This window comes from Carlito syrichta, unplaced genomic scaffold, assembly GCF_000164805.1.
Source record: "Carlito syrichta isolate Samal-C Ts95f unplaced genomic scaffold, Tarsius_syrichta-2.0.1 Scaffold309931, whole genome shotgun sequence".
Classification (NCBI taxonomy): domain Eukaryota; kingdom Metazoa; phylum Chordata; class Mammalia; order Primates; family Tarsiidae; genus Carlito; species Carlito syrichta.
In genome coordinates, this window is record NW_007254027.1 from 10,898 (window position 1) to 32,739 (window position 21,842).

At 45.0% G+C, this 21,842-nt stretch overlaps 1 protein-coding gene across 1 annotated transcript in view; it reads left to right on the top strand.

The window, feature by feature from the left end:
- Positions 1-12,372: 12,372 nt before the first annotated feature.
- Positions 12,373-21,842, top strand: part of LOC103270765 (zinc finger protein DZIP1L-like) — an 85,598-nt gene continuing 76,128 nt past the window's right edge. The window contains 2 exon segments of the mRNA XM_021717695.1: positions 12,373-12,873; positions 16,075-16,159. Coding sequence (XP_021573370.1) covers positions 12,373-12,873; positions 16,075-16,159 — 586 coding nt within the window.

Consider the following 21,842-nt stretch of genomic DNA (forward strand, 5'->3'; position numbering starts at 1 on the left):
CAGAATAATTAAAGAGACACTATGATAGTGTAGGTACAAACCAATAAGGTACTGAATGAGGGTGGCCATGGGAACACAAAGATGTGAGAAATAAGAAAGAAATAAGAAGAGAGAGCAACACAGCTGAACAACTGATTAGATACACAGGCATGAAGCGGGAAGAATCAAAGATGATTCAGGAGGTTTAACAGTGAGTGATCAGTGAAAGATAATACCATTAACAGAAACTGGGAAGTCAGGACTAACTCCTCTTAGGAGAAGGAGTGTGCTTTGTTGGAAGTGATGGGTGACATCCACACAATTGAAGACTGAAGACTACATCCAGAAGAAAAGTCAAGGCCAGCCATTAGATGTGTGAAGTGATCAGGTACAGTTAGGAGAATGAATGAGATCTCTCAGAGAGAAGGTACCTGGGGCCTTGGATGGAAATTCTTTAAAACAGCTGGAATCCCCCCTCGCTCAAATGATGTTTATCAAGTTCTAGAGTCATCGACCAGACCATGAGCTCCTTAAAGGCATTTCTGACCTCATCCTTGTCTTCCCTAAAGAACACAACACAGGACTTTGTACATAACCAATACACAGTAAGGAGCTTATAAAAGGAACCAATCATTAAAGATAATTTCTGACTCACATTTCCCATTTTTGCCTAGTATTTTGAAAGGTACAGGCCTTCCATTAAATTCCTAACATCAAGGAGTTTAAATCCTTATATATCATTCATCCAAAGCTGATTTCCCAAGGCACTGGGACTGAAAATCTGACAGACTAGACTTTCAGACCTCTTCTTTGAAGAGCCCCCAGTAAAATCAGGGCTAAAGCAAAGCTATCTACACTTAGAAAATACTCTACTGGACTTTTTGAGGAAAATGAGCAGAGAATATTATGTACCAAGATAGTGAAACAAGAATATTTTCAATCTCATGCACTACACAAGTTGACAGATGTACAATAAGAAGTTTCGGATGAACTGAAGAATAACTGAAATCTCAATAAGGAATGAAAGACAACAAGAAAACAGCCTAGAAACATCCTATTTAAACACCATGTGGAGAAAGTCATTGGCTTGCCTTCCCACAGAAAATTCCTGGGTATTCTAGTCAGGGGTGGAGTAAAGGGCTAATCTGATTCAATACTTAGGTGACCAGTATTTCTAGTTGCAGTTTAAAAATAAGAAAAAGGACTGCGAAAATGGATCAGGGAACAGATTTGTTTACAGTCTCCCCAAATTAAATTATTAATTTAATTAAATTATTCTTGTCTGTCAACTTAAGTATTTTCAAGGGTGTGGTCTGCCACATGACTCTGATCCTGAGCCACCAGCAAATGTCCTAGATGCTCTCAGATACGTGTGTTGGGAGGCGTCAGGGAAGAGAAAATAAATTGGTTGGAATGACAAGACCCTAGAACCGGAGAAGCCACCTAGACTCTGACTACTCTCTCTGTAGCCAACTGGCTTCCACAAGACTAAAAGATGGTCAGTGGGTCTTGGCCTGCTTGTTTCCAATAACAGTGAAAGAAACACCGGGAAACACCATTCTCAGAGTTTGGCAGCTTGAATTGGTTGCAAAATTCCTTGAAGTTATCTCTCAAAACTTTCACTCCTGTTGCTGGTTCAAAAGCAACAATAGTGAAAACTGAAGTCCTTTTCTTTTTCTTTTTCTAACTTTAAAAAGAAGGAGGTGTTACTTGCTGGCACGTCAATACGCCCCGTCTTCCAACATGGGACATCTCACCTTTTTTCCCCATGTCTCCTCCCCTTAAAGGGGGAAAAAAACCCCGAATTCCAGGCACAGGGAGCACATAGTTCCCTTAGACCGAGCTGCGACCTCCCGGGCAGGGCAGGGCAGGGCAGAGGGTCTTTCACACCCTCCTGCAGGAGGAGGTGGAGGAGCTACCTGGACAGAAGGTCCCCGGCCAAGAAGTGGGCAGCCCGCCCGGGCCAGGTGCTGGCACGCGACGAAGCCACACAGGCCTGGTCCGGCAGCTCGGAGGAGGGAGCCAAGGTGCCCCGGGAGCCGGGTGGCCTCCTTCCCAGGCTGGCGGCGAGCACCGTGCTTCCGAGGCACTGCGCTGGGCTCGGAGACCGCCCTGCTCAGGGTCATGCTCGGCGGAGTCCCCGCCCGCCCCCCAGCCTTGCATGCCACATGTCAACCTGGCACCTGGTGCCCACGGGAGCTCCGGGCGCTGGAGACACCTCTAGCTCCATCGGGTCCGTGCAGCACGCCCGCTCGCCCAGAGTTTGAGCCGGAGGCCACCCCGGAGGCAGCGCCCAGTAGGAAGCCAGCGCTCGGAGGAAGTCAACGGATCCGGCCGAGGCTCCCCAGTGAGCGGTCGCCCACCAGAGGACACTGGGAACGGGGGTCTCCGATAGGCGCCGTCTTCGTCCCCTACCCTTCTGCTGCCATTTCGACGACGAGCAGCTCTGCAGAGGTCACGGAGACCCCACGGCCGCCAGGCACGCCGCGCCAGTGGGAAAAAGACCCCGAAATAAGGAAGCGGGGACCGCGCGCCAGGGCGCCTCTCTGAATGTCCACTCCGAAAACGAAGCTCCACGCAGCCCGTGTCAGAGGCGGGGAGGGCCATGGCTGCACTTGCTGGAAACCCCAGGGCAAACCAGAAGGCTGGGCGTCGGCCTAAGGAGGTTGTCCTCTGATGGGACCTGGTGCACACCCAAAGGACTCTCCCAACTGGGACCGGTCTGGAAGAAACCAGGAAGGTCCCTTCAGTTTAGGGTGGGTGAGCAGGGCCTTGTGCCCGCCAGGCTGCAGCTCCCCAGCTCCCAGCAGGCCAGTCGTTGGAAGGGAGGCAGTGAGTGAGGCGACGCCAGAGCAGGGCAGCCTCCTGGGCTCCAGGGGGTCCAGCCCCTCAGCCAGGCCAGGAAACCACTGACCTGGACCCCGGATCTTACCAAAGGGTCCACGTGGCCATCAATCCCCACCCCCATCTGGCACCCAAGGAAAAGGAGCTCATCCCAGGGGCCCCGCGAGAGATGGGCGGGGCGGTGTGCAGGTCGCAGAGGTGGCAGAGACCTCAGGCCACGAGCTGCCAGCGCACAAAGGCCTCTCTGCCCGCGGCCGCTGATTGGCCGCTCTGCCCTGCCCTTCCCCCAGAGGACACTCGGGCGACCGTTGCTGGCGACGCCGATGAGGGTCGTGGACTCTCCGTGGTCTGTGGCGGTGTGGCGAGTGGCGAGTACTTCGGAAAGTGTGTCTGTGGCGGCGTAGCCAGGCCTGGGCGGACGGGGCTACTGTCCCCTCGAGTCCTCTGACCGCTGCCCACGGCTCCGGGTGACGCCGCGGTGAGCCTGCCGCCAGGGAACATCTGCCAAGATTGGCTCCGGGCGGGGGATGGGAAAGGGGGGGTGGCGACTGTAGTCCAGCTGCCGCTGCCGCGACCAAAAGGTGACACAGGCGCGGCCTGGGACACCCTGCAGGGGCGGTTTCTTCCGCTGTGGGCGGCCTCCGCCTCAAACCAGGCATTTCCCAGGCCGGCTTCACTCTCCGCCCCCTGTGGCCAGCTCAGGACCCAGCACCTGGGAGAGAAGGACGCCTGCGGGGCTGGGGAGGCGGGAGCAGGAATGACTGACCCCCGGTGGGTTTTGCTTGGAGAACAGCTTGGGTTTTGACTTGGTGGGAAAAAAAAATCTCGCGGGGCGCGGTGCTCCAGACTGTAATCCCAGCACTTTGGGAGGCCGGGAGGATTGCCTGAGGTCAGGGGTTCGAGACCAGCCTGGGAAACTTGGTGAGACCTCCTCTCTACAATAAATCAAAAAGTAAGCCAGGCATGGTAGCCCGTGCCTGTTGTTCCAGCTACTTGGAAGGCTGAGGCAGAAGGATCGCCTGAGACCAGCAGGTCGAGGCTGTGGTGGCTTGAGTGTGCCACTGTACTCCAGCCTGGGCAGCAGAGTGACTCCAACTAAAAAATCTCGTGATTTGGGAGGGCTTGATAATCTCAGTTCTGGAAATCGAGGGACATCTTGTTGTCATGAGAGGACTGAAAACCCAACATATGACCTCTCCTTCCTCCCTGGTTCTGGGCTTGAGGTGAGTAGGAGGCAGCAGAGTCTTGCATGATGAAGTGGCTGGGGAGAAAAGTCCACATAGGATTTGCTTAGGACATGACACGGGCCCAGGAGGCAAGGGCCAAGGAGGGAGTCTTAGAGGGCATGGGTGTGGGGCTGGGCAGGAACTACTTCCCGGAGTATTGCTTAGGGGCCCTGTGCCTAGGCTGCCCCTGCCTGGTCTCCCGGAATCTCAATTCCCACCAGGAGTTTGAAGAGAGGCCTGGGGAGTGGGGGGTGTTCTGACTGTGGCCTCCTGCACCCTCATCTGCAGACAGAGTGGGTGGTTTCTATCCTCAGTCTCTGTCCCTAACACCTCTTTCACTTCCCCTGGAGTGAGGACCTGCTGGTGAGAACAACCCTACTTGGAGAAGGCTGGTCCTCTAGTCGTGGCTGATAAGCAGTCTTTCGTCTGTCTCCATCAATACTGGGAGTCGGGAGACATCTCTCTCAAGTGGAAATATTGTTGGATACCATCCCACTTGATCACAGGATACCATGAAGTTGAATGCTTCAGGTCGGGTGCAGAACCATGAATTCATTTATGCACCATGACTGTGAGTTCTGCCATAGAGAAATGTGGTAGAAAGTTTGGGGGCTCAGCTCAACCTGACAGAGGCAGGGAGGAAGATGCCTTGGTGGGCAGTTCTGAACCGCCTATGGACTCCTTGCAGGCAGGGTCATGCTTGGTCAGCAAAGCTAAGCACTTGCAAGGCCACTCTAGCAGGGGTCTGGCTCAGTCACTGAGAAGAGACTCTACCAAGAAGCAATGACTCCTTGATGGAAAAGAAAACATGAGTCTATTGTAAGCCAGTTCCTTTTACAAGTGAAAACCAGTTATTTTGTTTTTGTTTTCATTTTTCAATTCTGTATCTGGGAATAGAGGTCATATTAGTCTTTATTCCTCCTGTCTAAAACAATCTGAGGGGACATTACCCCTATTGTTATTTAAAGAAAATCCTTTTGTGGCCAAAATTTACAATAGGCTTTTGATAAAACCATGGATATTAAAAATATCTCCTGAAAGTTGATGGAAAGGAGAGGCCAACTGTAAGGGAGAGCTTTGGGGCTCCTGGCGTGCATCTCCCTCCTGCTGCCTGAGACTTCTGGAGGGGGTGCAGTCCCATGAGCATCAGAGAAGACTGAAAAGGGACCATTTTCTTCAGAAATCCACAAAAACAGGATAAATCTAAGGTCTGTCATGATAGTGCTCCAGGAAAGCCTTCAAGTCCCTCATTTCCACTGAGGTAGGTCCCCAGGGCTACCCTGTATGCTGTGTGTTCACAGCCTGTTTGCAAACTATGCGGTGGTTTCCTTGGCAGCCACAGCAGTGAGCACTCATGACATGCCCGAGTCTCCTGAGCAGGCACTACTGAAGTGAGCTTGAGAGCCAGGGCAGGTTAGGAAATGATCACCTGCAGTCAGGTTGAAGTCTTGGTTCCCTTGGATTCTCCTCTTGGCTTCTCTTTTTTTTTTTTTTTTGAGTTGGAGTCTCACTTCATCACCCAGGCTGGAGGGCAGTGGCATGCTCGCGCCCACCCCTGCATTGGCCTGCTGGGCTCTGGCGATAGTTTCGCCTCAATCTTCCAAGTGACCAGAACTACAGGTGTGCATTACTGCACCCAGCTAATTTTTTATTTATTGTAGAGATGAGGTCTCACCAAGTTTCCTGGCCTGGTCTCAAACCCATGGTCTCAGGCAATCCACTTGCCTCGGCCTCCCAAAGTGCTGGGATTACAGGCTGAGACACTGAGGCCGGCCTTGGCTGCATTCTTGAGGAGCAGAAGAAACAGATGGCAGTAGTGGTGTTGACTAGCTGTCAAATAATATTAAAATGTTAGGCATCTGTCCCATTTTGTGGAAGTTTTTTTGACAGGTTATCTTTGGGCAGGTTTCAGAAGAACCATCAAATCTTCAGGGATTATTCGAATGCCCTCCTTGTGAGGTGGTAAACACCCTGTCACCGAGGGTGTGCAAAGCAAGGGTGGTAGTAGACAGATTTTCTATATTGGGTATGGGATTGCCCCAGGCAGAAACCAACTTCTCAACCATGAAGCAAGATTGGAATGTTCACACAAGTATTCTTTCATGCCACTAGTTCATGATCTTGGTCTAGAATTGACAAGTTTCCTAAGATCCTCTCAAAACATCTAGAGGTAATTAACACAGCTTCAGATTTCCCAATGACAGTGAGTCATTTCTACCTTGTGCTTCTTTCCCAGATGTGGGAAAAGCAGGCTGCAGGCAATTCAGGCTGGAGAAAGCTGCATGTTCTTACCCTTGAGTGTGTGGTTTCCAGATAACCTGCAACACTCTCATGTCCTTTTTTCCTGCCTATCCTAACCAGGACACATGCTGTGAAGCGAATAGGGTGTATCCAAGCCCTACTGAGGGATAACTTAGAGTCTCCAGCACTGTTTTGTTGTGATTTGCCAACAACTCTATCAACTTTAGTACTTTGATCAAGGAATCTCAGATATTGTAACATTCACAATGAGAAATAAAATGTATGTCGTCATCATCATCATCATCAGTAGTGGGAGGTTGTTTGGCATAATTAAAAACTTTGGAGTTAGACCTTGCTTTGAACCTTGGCTTCATTACTTTGTAACTGAGTGACTTGGGATGAGTCTCTTACTCTCTGAGAGCCTCAGTTTCTACATTTCTCAGATGAGACAAATCAGAGCTATCTCCCAGGATCTATGGATGCAAGTGTCACCACATCAAGCACTTTCCTAAGTCTGAATGGAACTGCCCTCCTTATGGGTCAGAATGAATGACTCCTAATTCCATTATTCCTCTTCATCCCAAACTTGATTGTCCATAGCCTCATTACTTCAAACCCCCAAAAACCTGAATTTTGAGGCAAATGTTCTGAGATGCTGACCTTTTTGCTACAAGTAATGGGGTAGGGACTGTGATACAACAGATATGAATCAGCCATGGTCTCAGCCTTTGTGAAGCTCAAAGCTGTGGGAAGGTACAGAAGGAGACAGCCCTGGTATGGGCCCCTTCTTGGTGCTCCCTCAGCATGCTTGCCTAGCTCCTACACTGGCACCTTCCATTCTGTTGAGTATATGCTGTGTATTTTTGTGTCCTCCTGGAGAACAAACCCCAGAGCTAGACAGAATCACTTGCTAGTTGTGTGATTGTGGGAGAGTCATTCCCATTCTTTATTCACTCAGTTTCTTCATCTCTATAATGGGTTGTAGTGAGAATTAAATAGGATACATGAAAAGCCTTAGCACAGTGGTGGAACATAGTAGGATTCTAGAAATGTTATCTGTTTTCATTAATGATGGCAGAGCCCCTGGCCTGGGTCACTATTGATCCTGAATGCAGGTCATAATGCCAAGCTCCTAGTAGAGGCTGAAAAATCATTTTTGATAGGATAGATGAATGAGTGTTGAACAGCTACCCCGCAATAGACCAATGTGATTCTTTCCCCCAGGGAGCTGAGGGGAGGGGCAGTGTACTTGGCCTAGAATGGATTGATGGTAGCCATCATTTATGAGCAGGGCTTGAAGCATGCCTTGACCTTTAGTAGGAGCAGGAGAAGGTGGCAAAGGGCTATCCCCACCAACAGGCAGCAGAGAAAACTGACTGAGAGCCCAGATTATAGCCAGACTGCCTGGGTGTAAATCTTTTTCTAGACCTTGGGCAAGCTGATTTCCTTCTCTGTGGCTGAGATGAGAACAGTACCTCCTCATGCAGTTGTACTGAGAAAGACATGAGTGATTCTATTTAAAGCACATAAAGATGCAGCCTGTTTTAAGAAAACAGCCCAGAAGTATGACACTGTGGAAGGCAAGTCATATGGTCAATGGGACACGCAACTGGACAGATAGGTTTGGAAACAGTTTACAGAGGTTTCTGAATGACATTCTGAATGAATCTGGAGTTTGTCAAGGGGGAACACAAAAAATTCCTTCCCCTCTGACTGAAGCTCAGTGGTGGCTTCTCATTTAAACAGGGTCTGCACTCCCCTGTATGCCACCATCCCTAATGCTCCCTGACTCAACACACTCCACTGCAGTGGTTCTGAACCAACACATCTGCATTTCTAACAAGTGTCCAAGTGTTGCTGAGGCTGCTGTTCTAGGGGCCACACTTTGAGTACCACTGCCATATTGGATGAGGTTTTTTTTTTTAGGGGATCCCCCCAAAAAGGAAATATCTTTGGGAGGGCAAGTGCTTTGTAGTAGAACCAAAGTTTTTATCTGAAAGTTTTGAGAAAACTATGTTAATGATTTGTGGAAGAAATGTCCTGAGTTGTTGTAAACAGGTGGTGGGTTCTTCCACCATGACAGCACACCTGCCCATGCCACACTGAGTGTTCAGTTTTGTTTTCTTTTGTTTTGTTTTACTAAAAACAACATGGCCCCCACCCCTCACCCTCCCATTCAGTGGATCTTACCTGAAGCAACTTTTGGGGGGTTTGTTTCCCTGAATGAAAATATCCCTCAAAGGGAAATGTTTTGCTAAGGTGGAAGAAGTGGAAAAAAAATGGCAGAAGCAATAAAAGGCATCAGAATTGTTAAGTTGAAAAACTGCTTTGAGCAGTGGAAAAAGTGTCTTGATAGGAGTATCACATCAAATGAAGAGTACTTTAGAGGCAATTGAAGTTAAAGCATCTGAGAATAAATACAGAATTTTTTAAGAATAAATTTTGTTTTGTTGGAGTTTCCCCTTGTATCTTAGACACTAAGAAAGTGTCTTTTGTTTTGAGCAGTGGAAAAAGTGTCTTGATAGGAGTATCACATCAAATGAAGAGTATTTTAAAGGCAATTGAAGTTAAAACATCTGAGAATAAATACAGAATTTTTTATGAATAATTTTGTTTTGTTGGAGTTCCCCCTTGTATCTTAGACACTAAGAAGGGTAATTAATAGCCACTTATCATCAAGCATGAGCTGTGGTTTCTTTCATGCTGGCATATTACATGCACGTAATACCTTGCCCTGGTGGATCTTGGGTTTGCAATTTATGGCATAATCAGCCTAGAAGGACTGGGTGTAAAGAGCAGAAGAGGCAGAGGGGTCACAGAGAAAGGTCTGTGAATGGCTGAGTCTCAGACTAGAGCAGGTCTGTGGTACCTAAAGCTGTAGGTGTGTGAACTCATTTCCAGGGATAATGTGCAGGGAGAAATGGGTCATGGGCAGACAACAGAATGTCAAGGGGGCATTGGTTTACCCTACCATGAAGGAAGGTTGAAAGATTTGCAATTTCAAGGAAGAGTGTTCACAGAAGGAGGAAGAGAGCTGAGAGAGAAAGTTGCCTGTGAGGAGTTATGAACTTATTAGCACTCAAGAGGATACTGTTAACAAACATCTGAGGCTGAAGCTTAAAACTTGAAACAGTAAGTTCTCAGTGAGCTCACCATTGGTGGGACAACAGGAAGCAAGTGTCCTGTGAGGCTTGCCACAGCAGGCCTGATAACCTGCTGCTGTGCTGAGGCTCAGCCTGTTGTGAGCAATAGTCTCTGAGCCTCTGGTGGCAAAGTTGTCACTAGAGATTAGCATGGTGAATGTCACCCAACTCCTTTTTGTTTGCTTGTTTTTGATACCCTAGCATGTTAGGCAGAAATGTGCTGGTCTTGTAGAGGCAATGGCAGGGGCACTTAAGTCTGGATGGCTTTGTTTTTGGAGTACTTGCTGGGGAAGGGTACCTGAGAAAGGAAAGGATGGAGCTGAAACTGGAAAGGTGGGCGAGTGGCATCGTGTATGCTGCCACAAGACCAAGCTAAGAGGTTTGCACTTGGTACAAACCAAGTGTGACCAAGGGCGCCAAGCTGATCTCAAAGTGGGGAGAAGCAGTGTGCTTCACATAGCTCTGTATCCCCAGGACCTCACACTCAGCTTGGCCCAAGTAGGCATACCACATGTGAGGTGGAGGTGAGTTAAAGAGTGAATTGGAGGTTCGAGGGAGAAAGAATGATAAGCTAAATAAAGCAACGTTTTAAATGGAATGGCTCCAGAAATCATGGGGAGAGATTCGGTACTGGGACCAGATGAACCTGCAATTACACTTCAAGTCTGGTCCCCTGTTTTCATCCACTTTGTGTTGCTGTACCGAACACTACAGACTGAAATTTTGTAACAAAGGAAAATGCACTTCTCAGAGTTCGAGAGGGTATAGTAGTCTGTTTTCTAGCAGTGGTCTTCTTGCTGTAGAAAGTGGAAGGGCAACAGCATAAGAGAGAGGGGCAGAGGGCTGAACTCATCTTTCTAGCAAAACCCACTTGCACAATAACTAACCAACTCCTAGGATCATGATATTAATCCATTCATGAGGTCAGAGCCTTCACAACTTGATGGCCTCTCAGTGTTCTACCTCTCACCATTGCTGCATTTGAAATTAAGGTTCTAACTCACAAACTTTGGGAGACATGTAAATCCTACTATCTTTCAACCGGGCAAGCCACTTAACCTCTGCAGTCACTAGCTTCCTTGATTGTGGAATGTGAATAACAATAATAATACCTCTTCCTTGGGTTGTGTTGAGAGTTAATGTCAAGCAGAGAAGCTGGTATTCAGGCAAGGTTGCTAGTTTTCTTGCTGAGTGCCTTCCCCCTGTATCTCCTCCAAGTCTCACAGCATGCTTTGAGGTTGTCAGGGCTGACCTGTCACCACCATTCAGAGGCTCAGTGGTGCCTGGGCCCTTTCCTGGAGGCCCTTCCCCTCTTGACCAACCCAGCTCTGCGATTTCCTCAAGTCCTTTCTCCTTCATTCAGTTCATGACATTTCTTCTCTGACTTTGTGTTGCACTTGAAAGTCTGAATCATATAATCCAGAAAGAACTTGATTCATTGGGGTAATATGTACCTTTTATTGCCTTAGATTCTCAGTTCCTCGACAGCTGAAATGGTGTTTATTTCTTTTAAAAAATAACAAACATCATAGGTGGTGATAGGACAAACTTTCAATAGTATAGAGAGGTCAACAGTAAAAAATCAAATTGATCTAGCTCCATTCCCATGTCCCAGAGGTAGCCGTTGCTAACAGCTTCTTGTCTATCTTTCCAGAAATAGTCAATGATTAGAAATAATATAAAAATGAATTCCATATATGAATCATAGTTGATTATATTTTTACCATAAACAAACTATGAAAAATGCAAATCATTCATATATATAGATTTATAGAGAGAGATATATGGATATATAATCTGCCCTCCGTATTTGTGTGTTGTATATCACTGGATTCAACAAAATGTAGATTTTAAAAAATTGAAAAGCCAGGCTCGGTAGCTCAACCTGTAATCCCACGCCTTTGGGTGAGTGGATTGCCTGAGGTGAGTGGATTGCCTGAGCCCACGGGTTCGAGACCCGCCTGGGCAGCGAGACCTCATCTCTACAATAAATCAAAAGAAAAATCAGCCGGGCGTGGTAGCGCGCGCCTGTAGTTCCGGCTACTTGGAAGGCTGAGGCGTAAGGATCGCCAGAGCCCAGCAGGTCGAGGCTGCGGTGGCTGGGAGCGGCCACTACACTCCAATCTGGGTGACAGAGTGAGACTCCAACCCAAAAAAAAAAAATTGAAAAAAAGCCGGATGGTTTCTTCTGTACTGAAGATGTACAGACTACTTTTTGTCATTATTTCCTAAGCAATAAAGTATAAAAACCATTTACATAGTATTTAAAATTGTATTAGGTATTACAAGTCATCTAAAGATGATTTAAAGAATGGGAGATTGTGCATGGGTTGTGTGCAAATACTACATCTTATCTATGTAAGTATGCCTGTGTGTATGTATGTCTGTATGTATGTTGATATCTGTGTATCTGTCTTCCAACATTTCTATCATCTTTCTGACCATTTCCACTCAAACACCATAATCTATGCCCACTCTTAACAGTGACAGTCACCAATGACAAAGACCTATTCCAGGCACTCCTGGAGTGGAGGAGGGGGTGGGTGATTCACTGAAGACCTGCTATGTGCCAGCCACTAGGCTGAGTGCTTCACCTGGCACACTCACCACACACTGCTAAGTGGGCCCCAGGACCCCCATATGCACAAGAGGCTTAGAGGTGTGCAGGGACCTGCCAAGGCAGAGACCTCTAGTCCACATCTGTGTGAATACAAAGCTCTGGTCATGTCAGCACATACTCTGCATACCTCAGCTGCTGTGCAGACACCTCACCTTGCCCCACTTAGACTCTTGCTGGCCAGGTGTGCAGTATGTGCTGCTACACATGACTTCTCTAACTCAGACTCTTCTCATTTTCCAGGCCTGCTCTAGCTCCTTGGCCCGCTGCTGTGGACTGAGTGGTTTCCTCCCCTGCTGGTCAGCGGAAGGCTTCCTCAGCTATGCAGTCCCCAGCTGCCACACTTGGGGGCTTCAAAGACCCCTTGATTTGGTCCTACAAAGTCCATTCCTTCCAGTTCCAACCTCGTCATGAGACCATCAACTGGCGGAGAATTAGCACCCTGGACGTGGACCGTGTTGCTCGGGAGCTGGATGTGGCCACTCTCCAGGCACACGTCACTGGCATCACCTTCTGCAACCTGGAGCAGGAGGTGTGCCGCCAGTGTGGGCAGGCAGTGGACCCAGCGCTGCTCAAGGTGCTGCGCCTGGCACAGCTCACCATTGAGTACCTGGGGCATTGTCAGGATTGCCTGAGCACCAAGGTTGTCCAGCTGGAGGGGCAGCTGCAGGCCAGCTGGGACCAGCAGCAGCGTACCCAAGAGAGGATGGACTGCCAGCGTGACAAGCTAAAGAAGGTGCAAGTGAAGAGCCACCAGCGTGGAAAGATGATTAACACTCTGCAGCAGCTGCTAATGCAGAGAGAAACCCAAAGCTGTCACCAGGTGAGGAATCTGCACCGGGCAGGGAGAGTGGGAGAGCTGTGTGCTTTAGGCCACTGGGTCAGCACTGCCCTGGGTCATGAGACCGTTGTGGCCATTCTCACTGGTTAAGAGCCAGTTTTAAAGATACTGCTCATGACTGAAGTGACTGAGGGTGTCAGGAGGCTCTACTACATTTGTGTGTGTGTATGTGTGTGTATAGAGGGTTTGTGTGTATATGTAATGAGTGTGAAGGTATATGTGACAAGTGTGTGGTGTGTGGTGTGTACAATTCATGTGCAACAAGAGACTGGTAGAACCAGACCCATTTTGGAATAATGATTCCATGATTCAACCAAGTCCCGGGTCATTATCCAGAGTAGCATTGGAACATTTCAATTTATTTCCATGGACAGTGTAAATTGGGGACATTTGACTTTTAATAAGTTGCAAGATGGCTAGACCCTTTGTCAGGGTTTGAGGATGTAGGAATATGTATACTGGTCCAGGTTTTCAGAAAATTTGCAGTTTGTGGATGGGTGGGTAACCTATTTCTAGTTACACTCTGACACCAAATGTTTTTCCCCTCAAACCATTCTCCAACATCAACTGTTTTCCTCAATGCACTTCAATTCTGAAACTTTCTACATGTTAGTAGTAGTTAGTGTCAGATCCCACAAGTTGAGGGTTCAGTACCACTGGACTAGCCACATTTCAAATGACTGGGCTTCTTATGCTTGAAAGTCCAGGCTTCCTGTACTTCTGACTGATGGGCTATAAATTGAGTTTCCACATCTTCATCCTTATGTTGAAAACATTGTTAGAATGGATCCCAGAAATCAGAAAGAAGACACTTTCAATAAAGAACAAAACTCCTAATAGTCAGATGGAAGAGGTTCAGAGGGAAAAAGGTATGGCATAAAGAACTCAGAGTGTCCATATGCTTCCTGAGTGCGCTACCCTTCTCGCACCTCAGTGTGTCACCAATGTGGAAGTTCTCTAAATTCCATCACTTAGGGTTTCACAGAGGCTCTACCATGCTGGCATGGCTGAATAAATGATTGGTTATTGATTATTAAGTAAATATCCAATCTATTTCTCTTCCCTAAACAATGGAAGTTATGACTGAAAATTCCAATTCTCCAATTATACTTTGGCCTTTCTGGTGACCAACCTCCATCCTGAAGTGGTCTGGGGGCTGCCAGGCACCAGTAATCTTATTAGCATGCAAAAGACACCATCTTAGTCCATGTTGTGTCCCTCTAAAAGGGATAACTGGTACTGGGTTATTGATAAAGAAAAGATGTTTATTTAACTCAGAGTTCTGGTGACTGGGAAAATCAAGAGTGGACATATGGTGTGGAACTCAGGCAGCTTCCACTCATGGAGGAAGGCAAAGGGGAGCTGACGTGTGGAGGTCACATGGCAGGAGAAGAGACCAGAGAGAAAGAGAGAGCAGTGAGGTGCCAGGCCCCTTTTAAGAACACGTTCTCTCAGGAACAAATAAGAAGGAGAATTTATTCACCCCTAAGACAGAGCAATTCTCTCTTCCTGAGAGATATGCCCCCACAACTCAAAATCTCCCAAAGGTCCTCCTTCTAACACAGCCACACTGAGGATTAATTTTCAACATGAGATTTGGAGGGGACAAACGTTAAAACTATAGCTGGCACTCTTGTCCCTTTGGAGATTCCCAGGATCTCAGAAACTCTTGTGTCATGAACTGGGGTCTAAGACCACCTATTATTAAAAAGGTGCTCCTCTCACCCCTATCAGTCAGGAAATTATAAGTATTTTCAGAGTTTTTTGCCAGGAACTAGAAACAAAAATCAAATATATATTCTTATTATATCACCATGGGTCAGAAGGAATCGTGATGATATAGTGTTGATTGATAAAATGATAATTGATGCAAATGGTATGTTGTTTATGAATAAAAGGGTAAGAAGCTTTGTAGTAGTGAGTCATATGGCTACACCTATTTTCTTTTTCTTTTTCTTTCTTTTTTTCTTTTTTGAGTTGGAGTCTCACTCTGTCGCCCAGACTGGAGTGCAGTGGCCGCTCCCGGCCACCGTAGCCTTCACCTGCTGGGCTCTGGCGATCCTTCTGCCTCAGCCTTCCAAGTAGCTGGAACTACAGGCTCACGCTACCACGCCCGGCCTTCCAAGTAGCTGGAACTACAGGCTCACACTACCACACCCGGCTAATTTTTTGATTTATTGTAGAGATGAGGTCTCACCAAGTTGCCCAGGCGGGTCTTGAACCCACGGGCTCAGGCAATCCACTCACCTCAGCCTCCCAAGGTGTGGGATTATAGGCTGAGCCACTGAGTCTGGCTAGCTACACCTATTTTCAAAGGAGACTGGGATGTAAACACATCACTGGGATGTGATTCTCATTGGTCCCCGGATCACAATTCATATTACTAAGAAACGGAAAATGGGTATAGAGGACAATTGGCAATTTCTGTCCCATTTGCCCATGTGTAACGATAGCAAATAATCTGCACTGTAACTCTGATTTACTACCAATGACAGTCCCCGGAGCTGTGTTGAGAAGACTTCTGAAGATCACAATGAAAAAGCATGACTGATTGATTGTGTCTGAAAATCTTTAGGAGAGGGATGCGGACTTGCAGAAGTAATCTATTTGCTAATCTCCTCCTCTTGTGGTTCTCAACCCTGGGGTGAGACTTACACATTAGCATATTTTTTTTAAAAGTTTATTATGGAAACTTTCAAACATATACAAAAGAAGAAAATAATAGTATGAACCTTCATCTACACACTATGCAGCTCCACAGTCATCACCCCATGAAGAATGTTGCATCTGTTTCCCTACCCACTTTCCCTTACTCCTGGATTACTTTGAAGCATATTAGTCATAATATAATGTTATTTGAAATAGTTCAGTGTGTATCTCTAAAAGGTAAGGACTCTAACATGAACACCATCGTCACATTCTGAAGAATCAACAGAAATTTCTACTATCATCAAATATCCAGTCAGTCTTCACAGTTTCCCAGGGCCCTGGTAATATTTTAAAGTCCCCAGGTGGTTCTAATGGGCAGCTTGGGTTGATGTCACTGCCTTACTCAGTACAGCTAACTCTTCACTTCTGAAGCAGCCTAGGAGTCCTAAAGAAATGTGAGTTTTTATAATGGGAAAATACAGACTGACCTAGGTGATCTAATCCTTCACTCCCCATTGCTCCCCTTCTGTGTAGTGTGACCTGTGTGACACGGAGTTTGTCAATGTCACCTCTCTCCGGGACCATATCCAGCACAGGCATGCAGACGTGGCTGAAAGTGGTGAGTCTGGATAGCAGTCTGGGACCCTACGGAGACTGTGGAAGGTGCTGGGATGGTCTTCAGTGAGTGGGGTCACATATACCACCCAAACCTGACCTCAGAACCTCATCGTCCAGTTCAGGATGGGGTGATCTCACCATCCACTGTAGAGGTATTCCGCGCAAGCTGGAAGGGTGCCTCACCATGGGGGGAAGGAAGGACTGAGAGCTGGATAGGTAGACTTCAGTCTTTGCTCTGTCCCTATCTATGATGTGACCTTGGTGAGTGCTTTCTTCTTGTTGTCTCAGTGACTTTCGTGGTGAATGGGGCTGTCAGATGGAGTGACTCTGAAGTGTTCTTACCTTCTAGTCTTCTGTGAACCTGTAATTCTCTGCTGCTAGTTATGAATAAGCTTAAATGTGTGTCAAAGGGCAATGAGATCAGTTCTTTGACTTTTCTATGTACTTGAGATTATCAATTTAATTTTATCATGTAAAATGAATAGCAAGACTGTATTTTTTATAAAGATATTTGCATACTCTATATATACTTTTAGAGGTTCAACAATAAAAAAATTGATTATAGCATAAGAGAAATAGAAAATACCATGCACAAAAATTTTCCCTATTTTCCATCATTTTACTTTTTTCCTTTTTTGAAGTTTTTACATTTTAAATATGAGGGGTACAATTCAGGTTTAGGTACATAAATGGCCATTGTACAGGTGAACTTTGAGCCACCCATTAGTCCTCACTTCACCTGGTTTGGTACAGGTACCCTAATTAATGTTACCTGCTCCTCATCCCCTTGTAGTGGCCTGCTACTGCCAATCTCTTTCATGCGGTATTATGATAAATGTTCAGGATTCACTTATGAGCAAGAACATGTGGAACAGTTCTTTGTTTCGATGATAGATCACTGAGTATGATAGACTAAATCCATCCAAGTTGCTGCAAAGTCCACAATTGTGTCCTCCTTTATGCTTGTGTAATATTCCATTGTATATATGCATCCAGTTCACTTTCAGTGGGCAGCAAGGTTTGTTCTGTGTTTTTGATATTGTGAATAGTACTACAATAAACATGTGTGCAGGTATCTTTTTTGTATAATGATTTGAGTTCCTCCAGGTATAGTCCCAGAATGTGGATTGCCGGGTCATACGGAAGGTTGATTTTGAGATCTTTTAGAAATAGTAGCCGGCCTGGTAGCTTAGCCTGTAATCCCAGCACTTTGGGAGGAGAGAGGATTGCCTGAACCCACGGATTCGAGTCCAGCCTGGGAAACTTGGCAAAACATCATCTCTACAATAAATCAAACATTAGCCAGGTGTAGTAGCGCGCACCTATAGTTCCAGCTACTTGGAAGGCTGAGGTGGAAGATCAATGGAGCCCAGCAGGTTGACGCTGGGGTGGCTGTGAACGTGCTACTGCACTCCAGCCTGGGCGACAGAGTGAGACTCCAACTCAAAAATAATAATAATAATAATTCGTCACACTGTTTTCCACAGAGGTTGTATTAGTTTACACTCCCACCAACTGTGTAGAAACATTCCCTTCTCTCTACATTCTCTCCAGTTTCTGGTTTTTTTTGGGGGGGGTGGGAACAGGTGAGTTCTCAATGATGGTCATCCTGTCTGGAGTTATGTGGTACCTCAGTGTAGTTTTGATTTGCATTTCTTTGGTGATTAGTGAAGCTGAGTAATTTTTCATGTATCTGTTGGCTGCTTGTATGTCTTCTTTTGAGAAGTGTCTATACATATATCTCTTGCCCACTTTTTGAAGAATTTATTTTAAAGATGTGGGATACAATTCAGGATCAGGTATACAAGTGGTCATTGTACAGGTAAAGTTTGGGTCTCCCTTTTGTCCCCGCTTTCCCTGGTTTTAGATCTGGTACCCTTAATAATGTTATGGGCTGCCCCCTCGTTTCCCTGGCAGTTTCTGGCTACTGCCAATCCCTTTCTTATAGTATTATGGTAAATGTTCAGGGTTTGCTTATGAGTGAGAACATATCGTACTCAATTCTTTGTTTCTGTAATAAATCACTGAGTATTATAGACTCTAAATCCATCCAAGTTGCTGCGAGGTCCATAATTTTTCTTCTTTATAGCTGCATAATATTCCATTGTGTATATGTACCACGTTTTTTAAATTCAGTCCCGTTTTGATGGACTTCACAGTTGGTTCCATGTTTCTGCTATTGTAAATAGTGCTGCAATAAACATGCATGTACAGGTGTCTTTTTTGTTGAGTGATTTAAGTTCGTCTAGGTATATTCCCAGAAGGAGGATTGCTGGATCATATGGAAGGTAAATTTCTAGACATTTTTGGAATTACCACACTGTTTTCCATAGAGGTTGAACTAATTTGCATTCCCACCAGCAGTTTAGAAGCGTTCTTTTCTCCACATCCTCACCAGCATCTGTTAATTTTTGTTTTATTAATGATAGCTATTTTTACTGGAATTAGGTGGTATCTCGGGGTGGTTTTGATTGCATTTCTCTAATGATTAGTGAGGCTGAGCATTTTTGCATGTGTCTATTGATTGCTTGTCTGTCTTCTTTTGAGAAGTGTCTATTCATGTCTTTTGCCCACTTTTTCATGGAGCTGTTTGTTTTTTTCCTTTTGTCACTGTTGAGTTCTTTGTAGATCCTGGATGTTAGGCCTCTGTCAGATATGTAGTTGGCAATTTTTTTTTTCCATTCTGTGGGCTGTATCCCCATTCTCTTGATTTTTTTTTTTGTGCCTTGCAGAAGATTTTCAGTTTGATGAGGTCTCACTTGTCTATCTTATCTCTTATGGCATAGACTTTTGGGGTTTTGATCAGGAATTGGTTCCCTATTCTGATTTCCATAAGGATGTATCTGCATTTTCTAAAATTCTTAAAGTTTGGAGTTTCCTATTTAGGTCTTTGATTCATTTGGAGTTGATTTTTGTGTGTGATATAAATGGGGACTCGTTTCCTACTTCTGTATGTGATCAGTCAGTTTTCCCAGCACCGTTTACTGAACAGGTTCTCCTATCCCCAGTGGTTGTTTTTGGAGGCTTTGTTGACAATGTGTTGGTTGAAAAATTGAGGTTTTTCCTTCTAGGATCTCTATCCAGTTCCATTGATCTATATGCCTGTTCTATATACCAGATTGTTTTGATTATTTGATTATAATAAAGTTGAAAGTCTGGATATGTGATACCTCCCACCTTGTTTCTTTTACTAAGGATTGTTTTGACTATCCATTGTTGTTTATGTTTCCATATGAATTTCTGTGCTGTTGTTTCCAAGTCAGAGTATCACATTGAATATGTAGATTGCCTTTGGTAGGATGGACATTTTAACAATGTTGATTCTTACAATCCATGAGCATGAAATATTTTTCCATTCATTTGTGTCATCTTTGACGTCTTTGAGCAGTGTTTTATAGTTTTCACTGTAAAGATCTTTCATGTCTCTGGTTAGGAAGATGCCAAGGTATTTCTTTCTTTCTTTGTTTTTATGACTATTGTGAATGGGATTGTGCTTTTTATTTGGCTATCTTCCTGTTTATTGTTGGCATATAAGAATGTGACTGTCTTTTGCACATTTATTTTGTACCCTGAGACTTTGCCAAAGTCCTTTATCAGTGCAAGGAGGTTTTTGGCAAATTCTCTTGGATTTTCTAGGTATAGGATCATATTGTCAGCAAAGAGGGATAACGTGACTTTTTTTTTTTCCTATTTGGACACCCCGATTTCCTTCTCTTCTCTTATTGCTCTAGGTAGGACTTCCAACACTATGTTGAACAGGAGGGTGAGAGTGGGCAGCCTTGTCTTGTTCCGGTTTTCAGGTGAAACGCTTCCAATTTCTGTCTGTTTAGCAATATATTGCCTGTGGGTTTATCATAGATCCCTGTTACTATTTTGTGGTATGTTCCTCTATGCCTAGGTGTTTGAGGGTTTTTATCAAGAAAGGATATAATCATGTTGCTCTTGTTTTTATATCTGTTGATGTATTTAATTACATTTATGGTCTTGTGAATGTTGAACCACTTCTGCATTCTGGTGATGAAGCCTATTTAGTCATAGTGGATGATTTTTGAGATATATTGTTGCATCCGATTTGCCAGAATCTTTTTGAAAACTTTTGCATCTATGTTCATCAGGAAATTAGCCTGTAGTTCTCCTTCCTTGTTGAATTGTTACCCACTTTGGGTATATTGGGTATAAGTGTGATGTTAGTTTCATAAAATGATTTGGGGAGAGTTCTATCTTTTTTAAATTGTCTGGAATCATTTCTTTCTTTCTTTCTTTTTTCTTTCTTTCTTTCTTTTTTGAGTCTGAGTCTCACTCCATTGCTCAGGCTGGAGTGCAATAGCACACTCACGGCCAGTGCAACCTTGACCTGCTGGACTCGGCAATCATTTCACTTCAGCCTTCCAAGTAACTGGAACTACAGGGGCATGCCACTGTACCCGGATAATTTTTATTTCTTTTAGAGACAAGATCTCACCAAGTTGCCCAGGTTGGTCTCCAACCATGGGCTCAGGCAATCCTCTCACTACCACCTCCCAAAGTACTGGAATAACAGGTGTGAGCTCCTAAGCCCAGCTAGAATACTTTCAGTAGGATTGGTATCAGCTTCTTCTTGTCCAGGGATTTTTTGTTTTGTTTTGTTTTGGTAGTTTTCTTTGGACAGAGTCAAGAATCTGGGTTGTTATTGATCTATTCAGGGCCTCGATTTCTCCTTGTTTCAAACTTGGGACATTGTGTGATATGGAAAAGTCCTCCACTTTATTTAGATTTTCAAGTTTGTTTCCAGACACATGTGCATAGTAATCTCTGATCATCTTTTGCGTTTTTTTCGGGTCAGCTGTGACTTGATCTTTTCAAGACTTGCTTGTGTTTATTTGGGCTTTATGTCTCTTTCTTAGTCAATCTGGCTAGAGGTCCATCATTTTAATTTTTCAAAGTACAAATTGAGTTTTATTTTATTTATTTTATTTTTATAATCAATACTTTTATTATGATATTGTGGGGGTACAGTTAAGGGTTAGGTATACAAATATGCTTCATTCAGGCACCCTTGTTGATAAGAGGTGTCTCCCCATCCCCAGACAGGTATTTACTACCGTTAATCCCATCTCCCTCCCTCCGCCCCATAGTTTCCCACCACTGTCAGTCATTTTCTTATAGTATTACATTTTCTTATAGTATTACGTTGAAGGTCCACTATATGAGTGAGAACATGTGATACTCAGATCTTTGTTTCTGTGAGAGATCACTCAGTATTACAGACTCTAATTCCATCCAGGTTGCTGTAAATTCATGATTTTGTTCTTTTTTATGGACACATAATATTCCATCGTGTATATGTACCACATTTTTTTAATCCAGTCATCTTTTGATGGACAGCATGGTTGCTTCCAGGATCTTGCTATTGTGAACAATGCTGCGATAAACATACGTGTGGAGGTACCTTTTTTATAGAGTGATTTGAATTCTTCAGGGTGTATTCCCAGTAGTGGGATTGTTGGGTCATATGGGAGGTCAATATTTAGAGCTTTTAGGAATTCACCATACTGTTTTCCACAGAGGTTGCACTAGTTTACACTCCCACCAATAGTATAGAAGTGTTCCCTCTTTGCCCCACCCTCTCCAGCAACTTATTTTTTGAGTTACTGATAATTGCCATTCTGACTGGAGTTAGGTGGTATCTCAGTGTGGTTTTGATT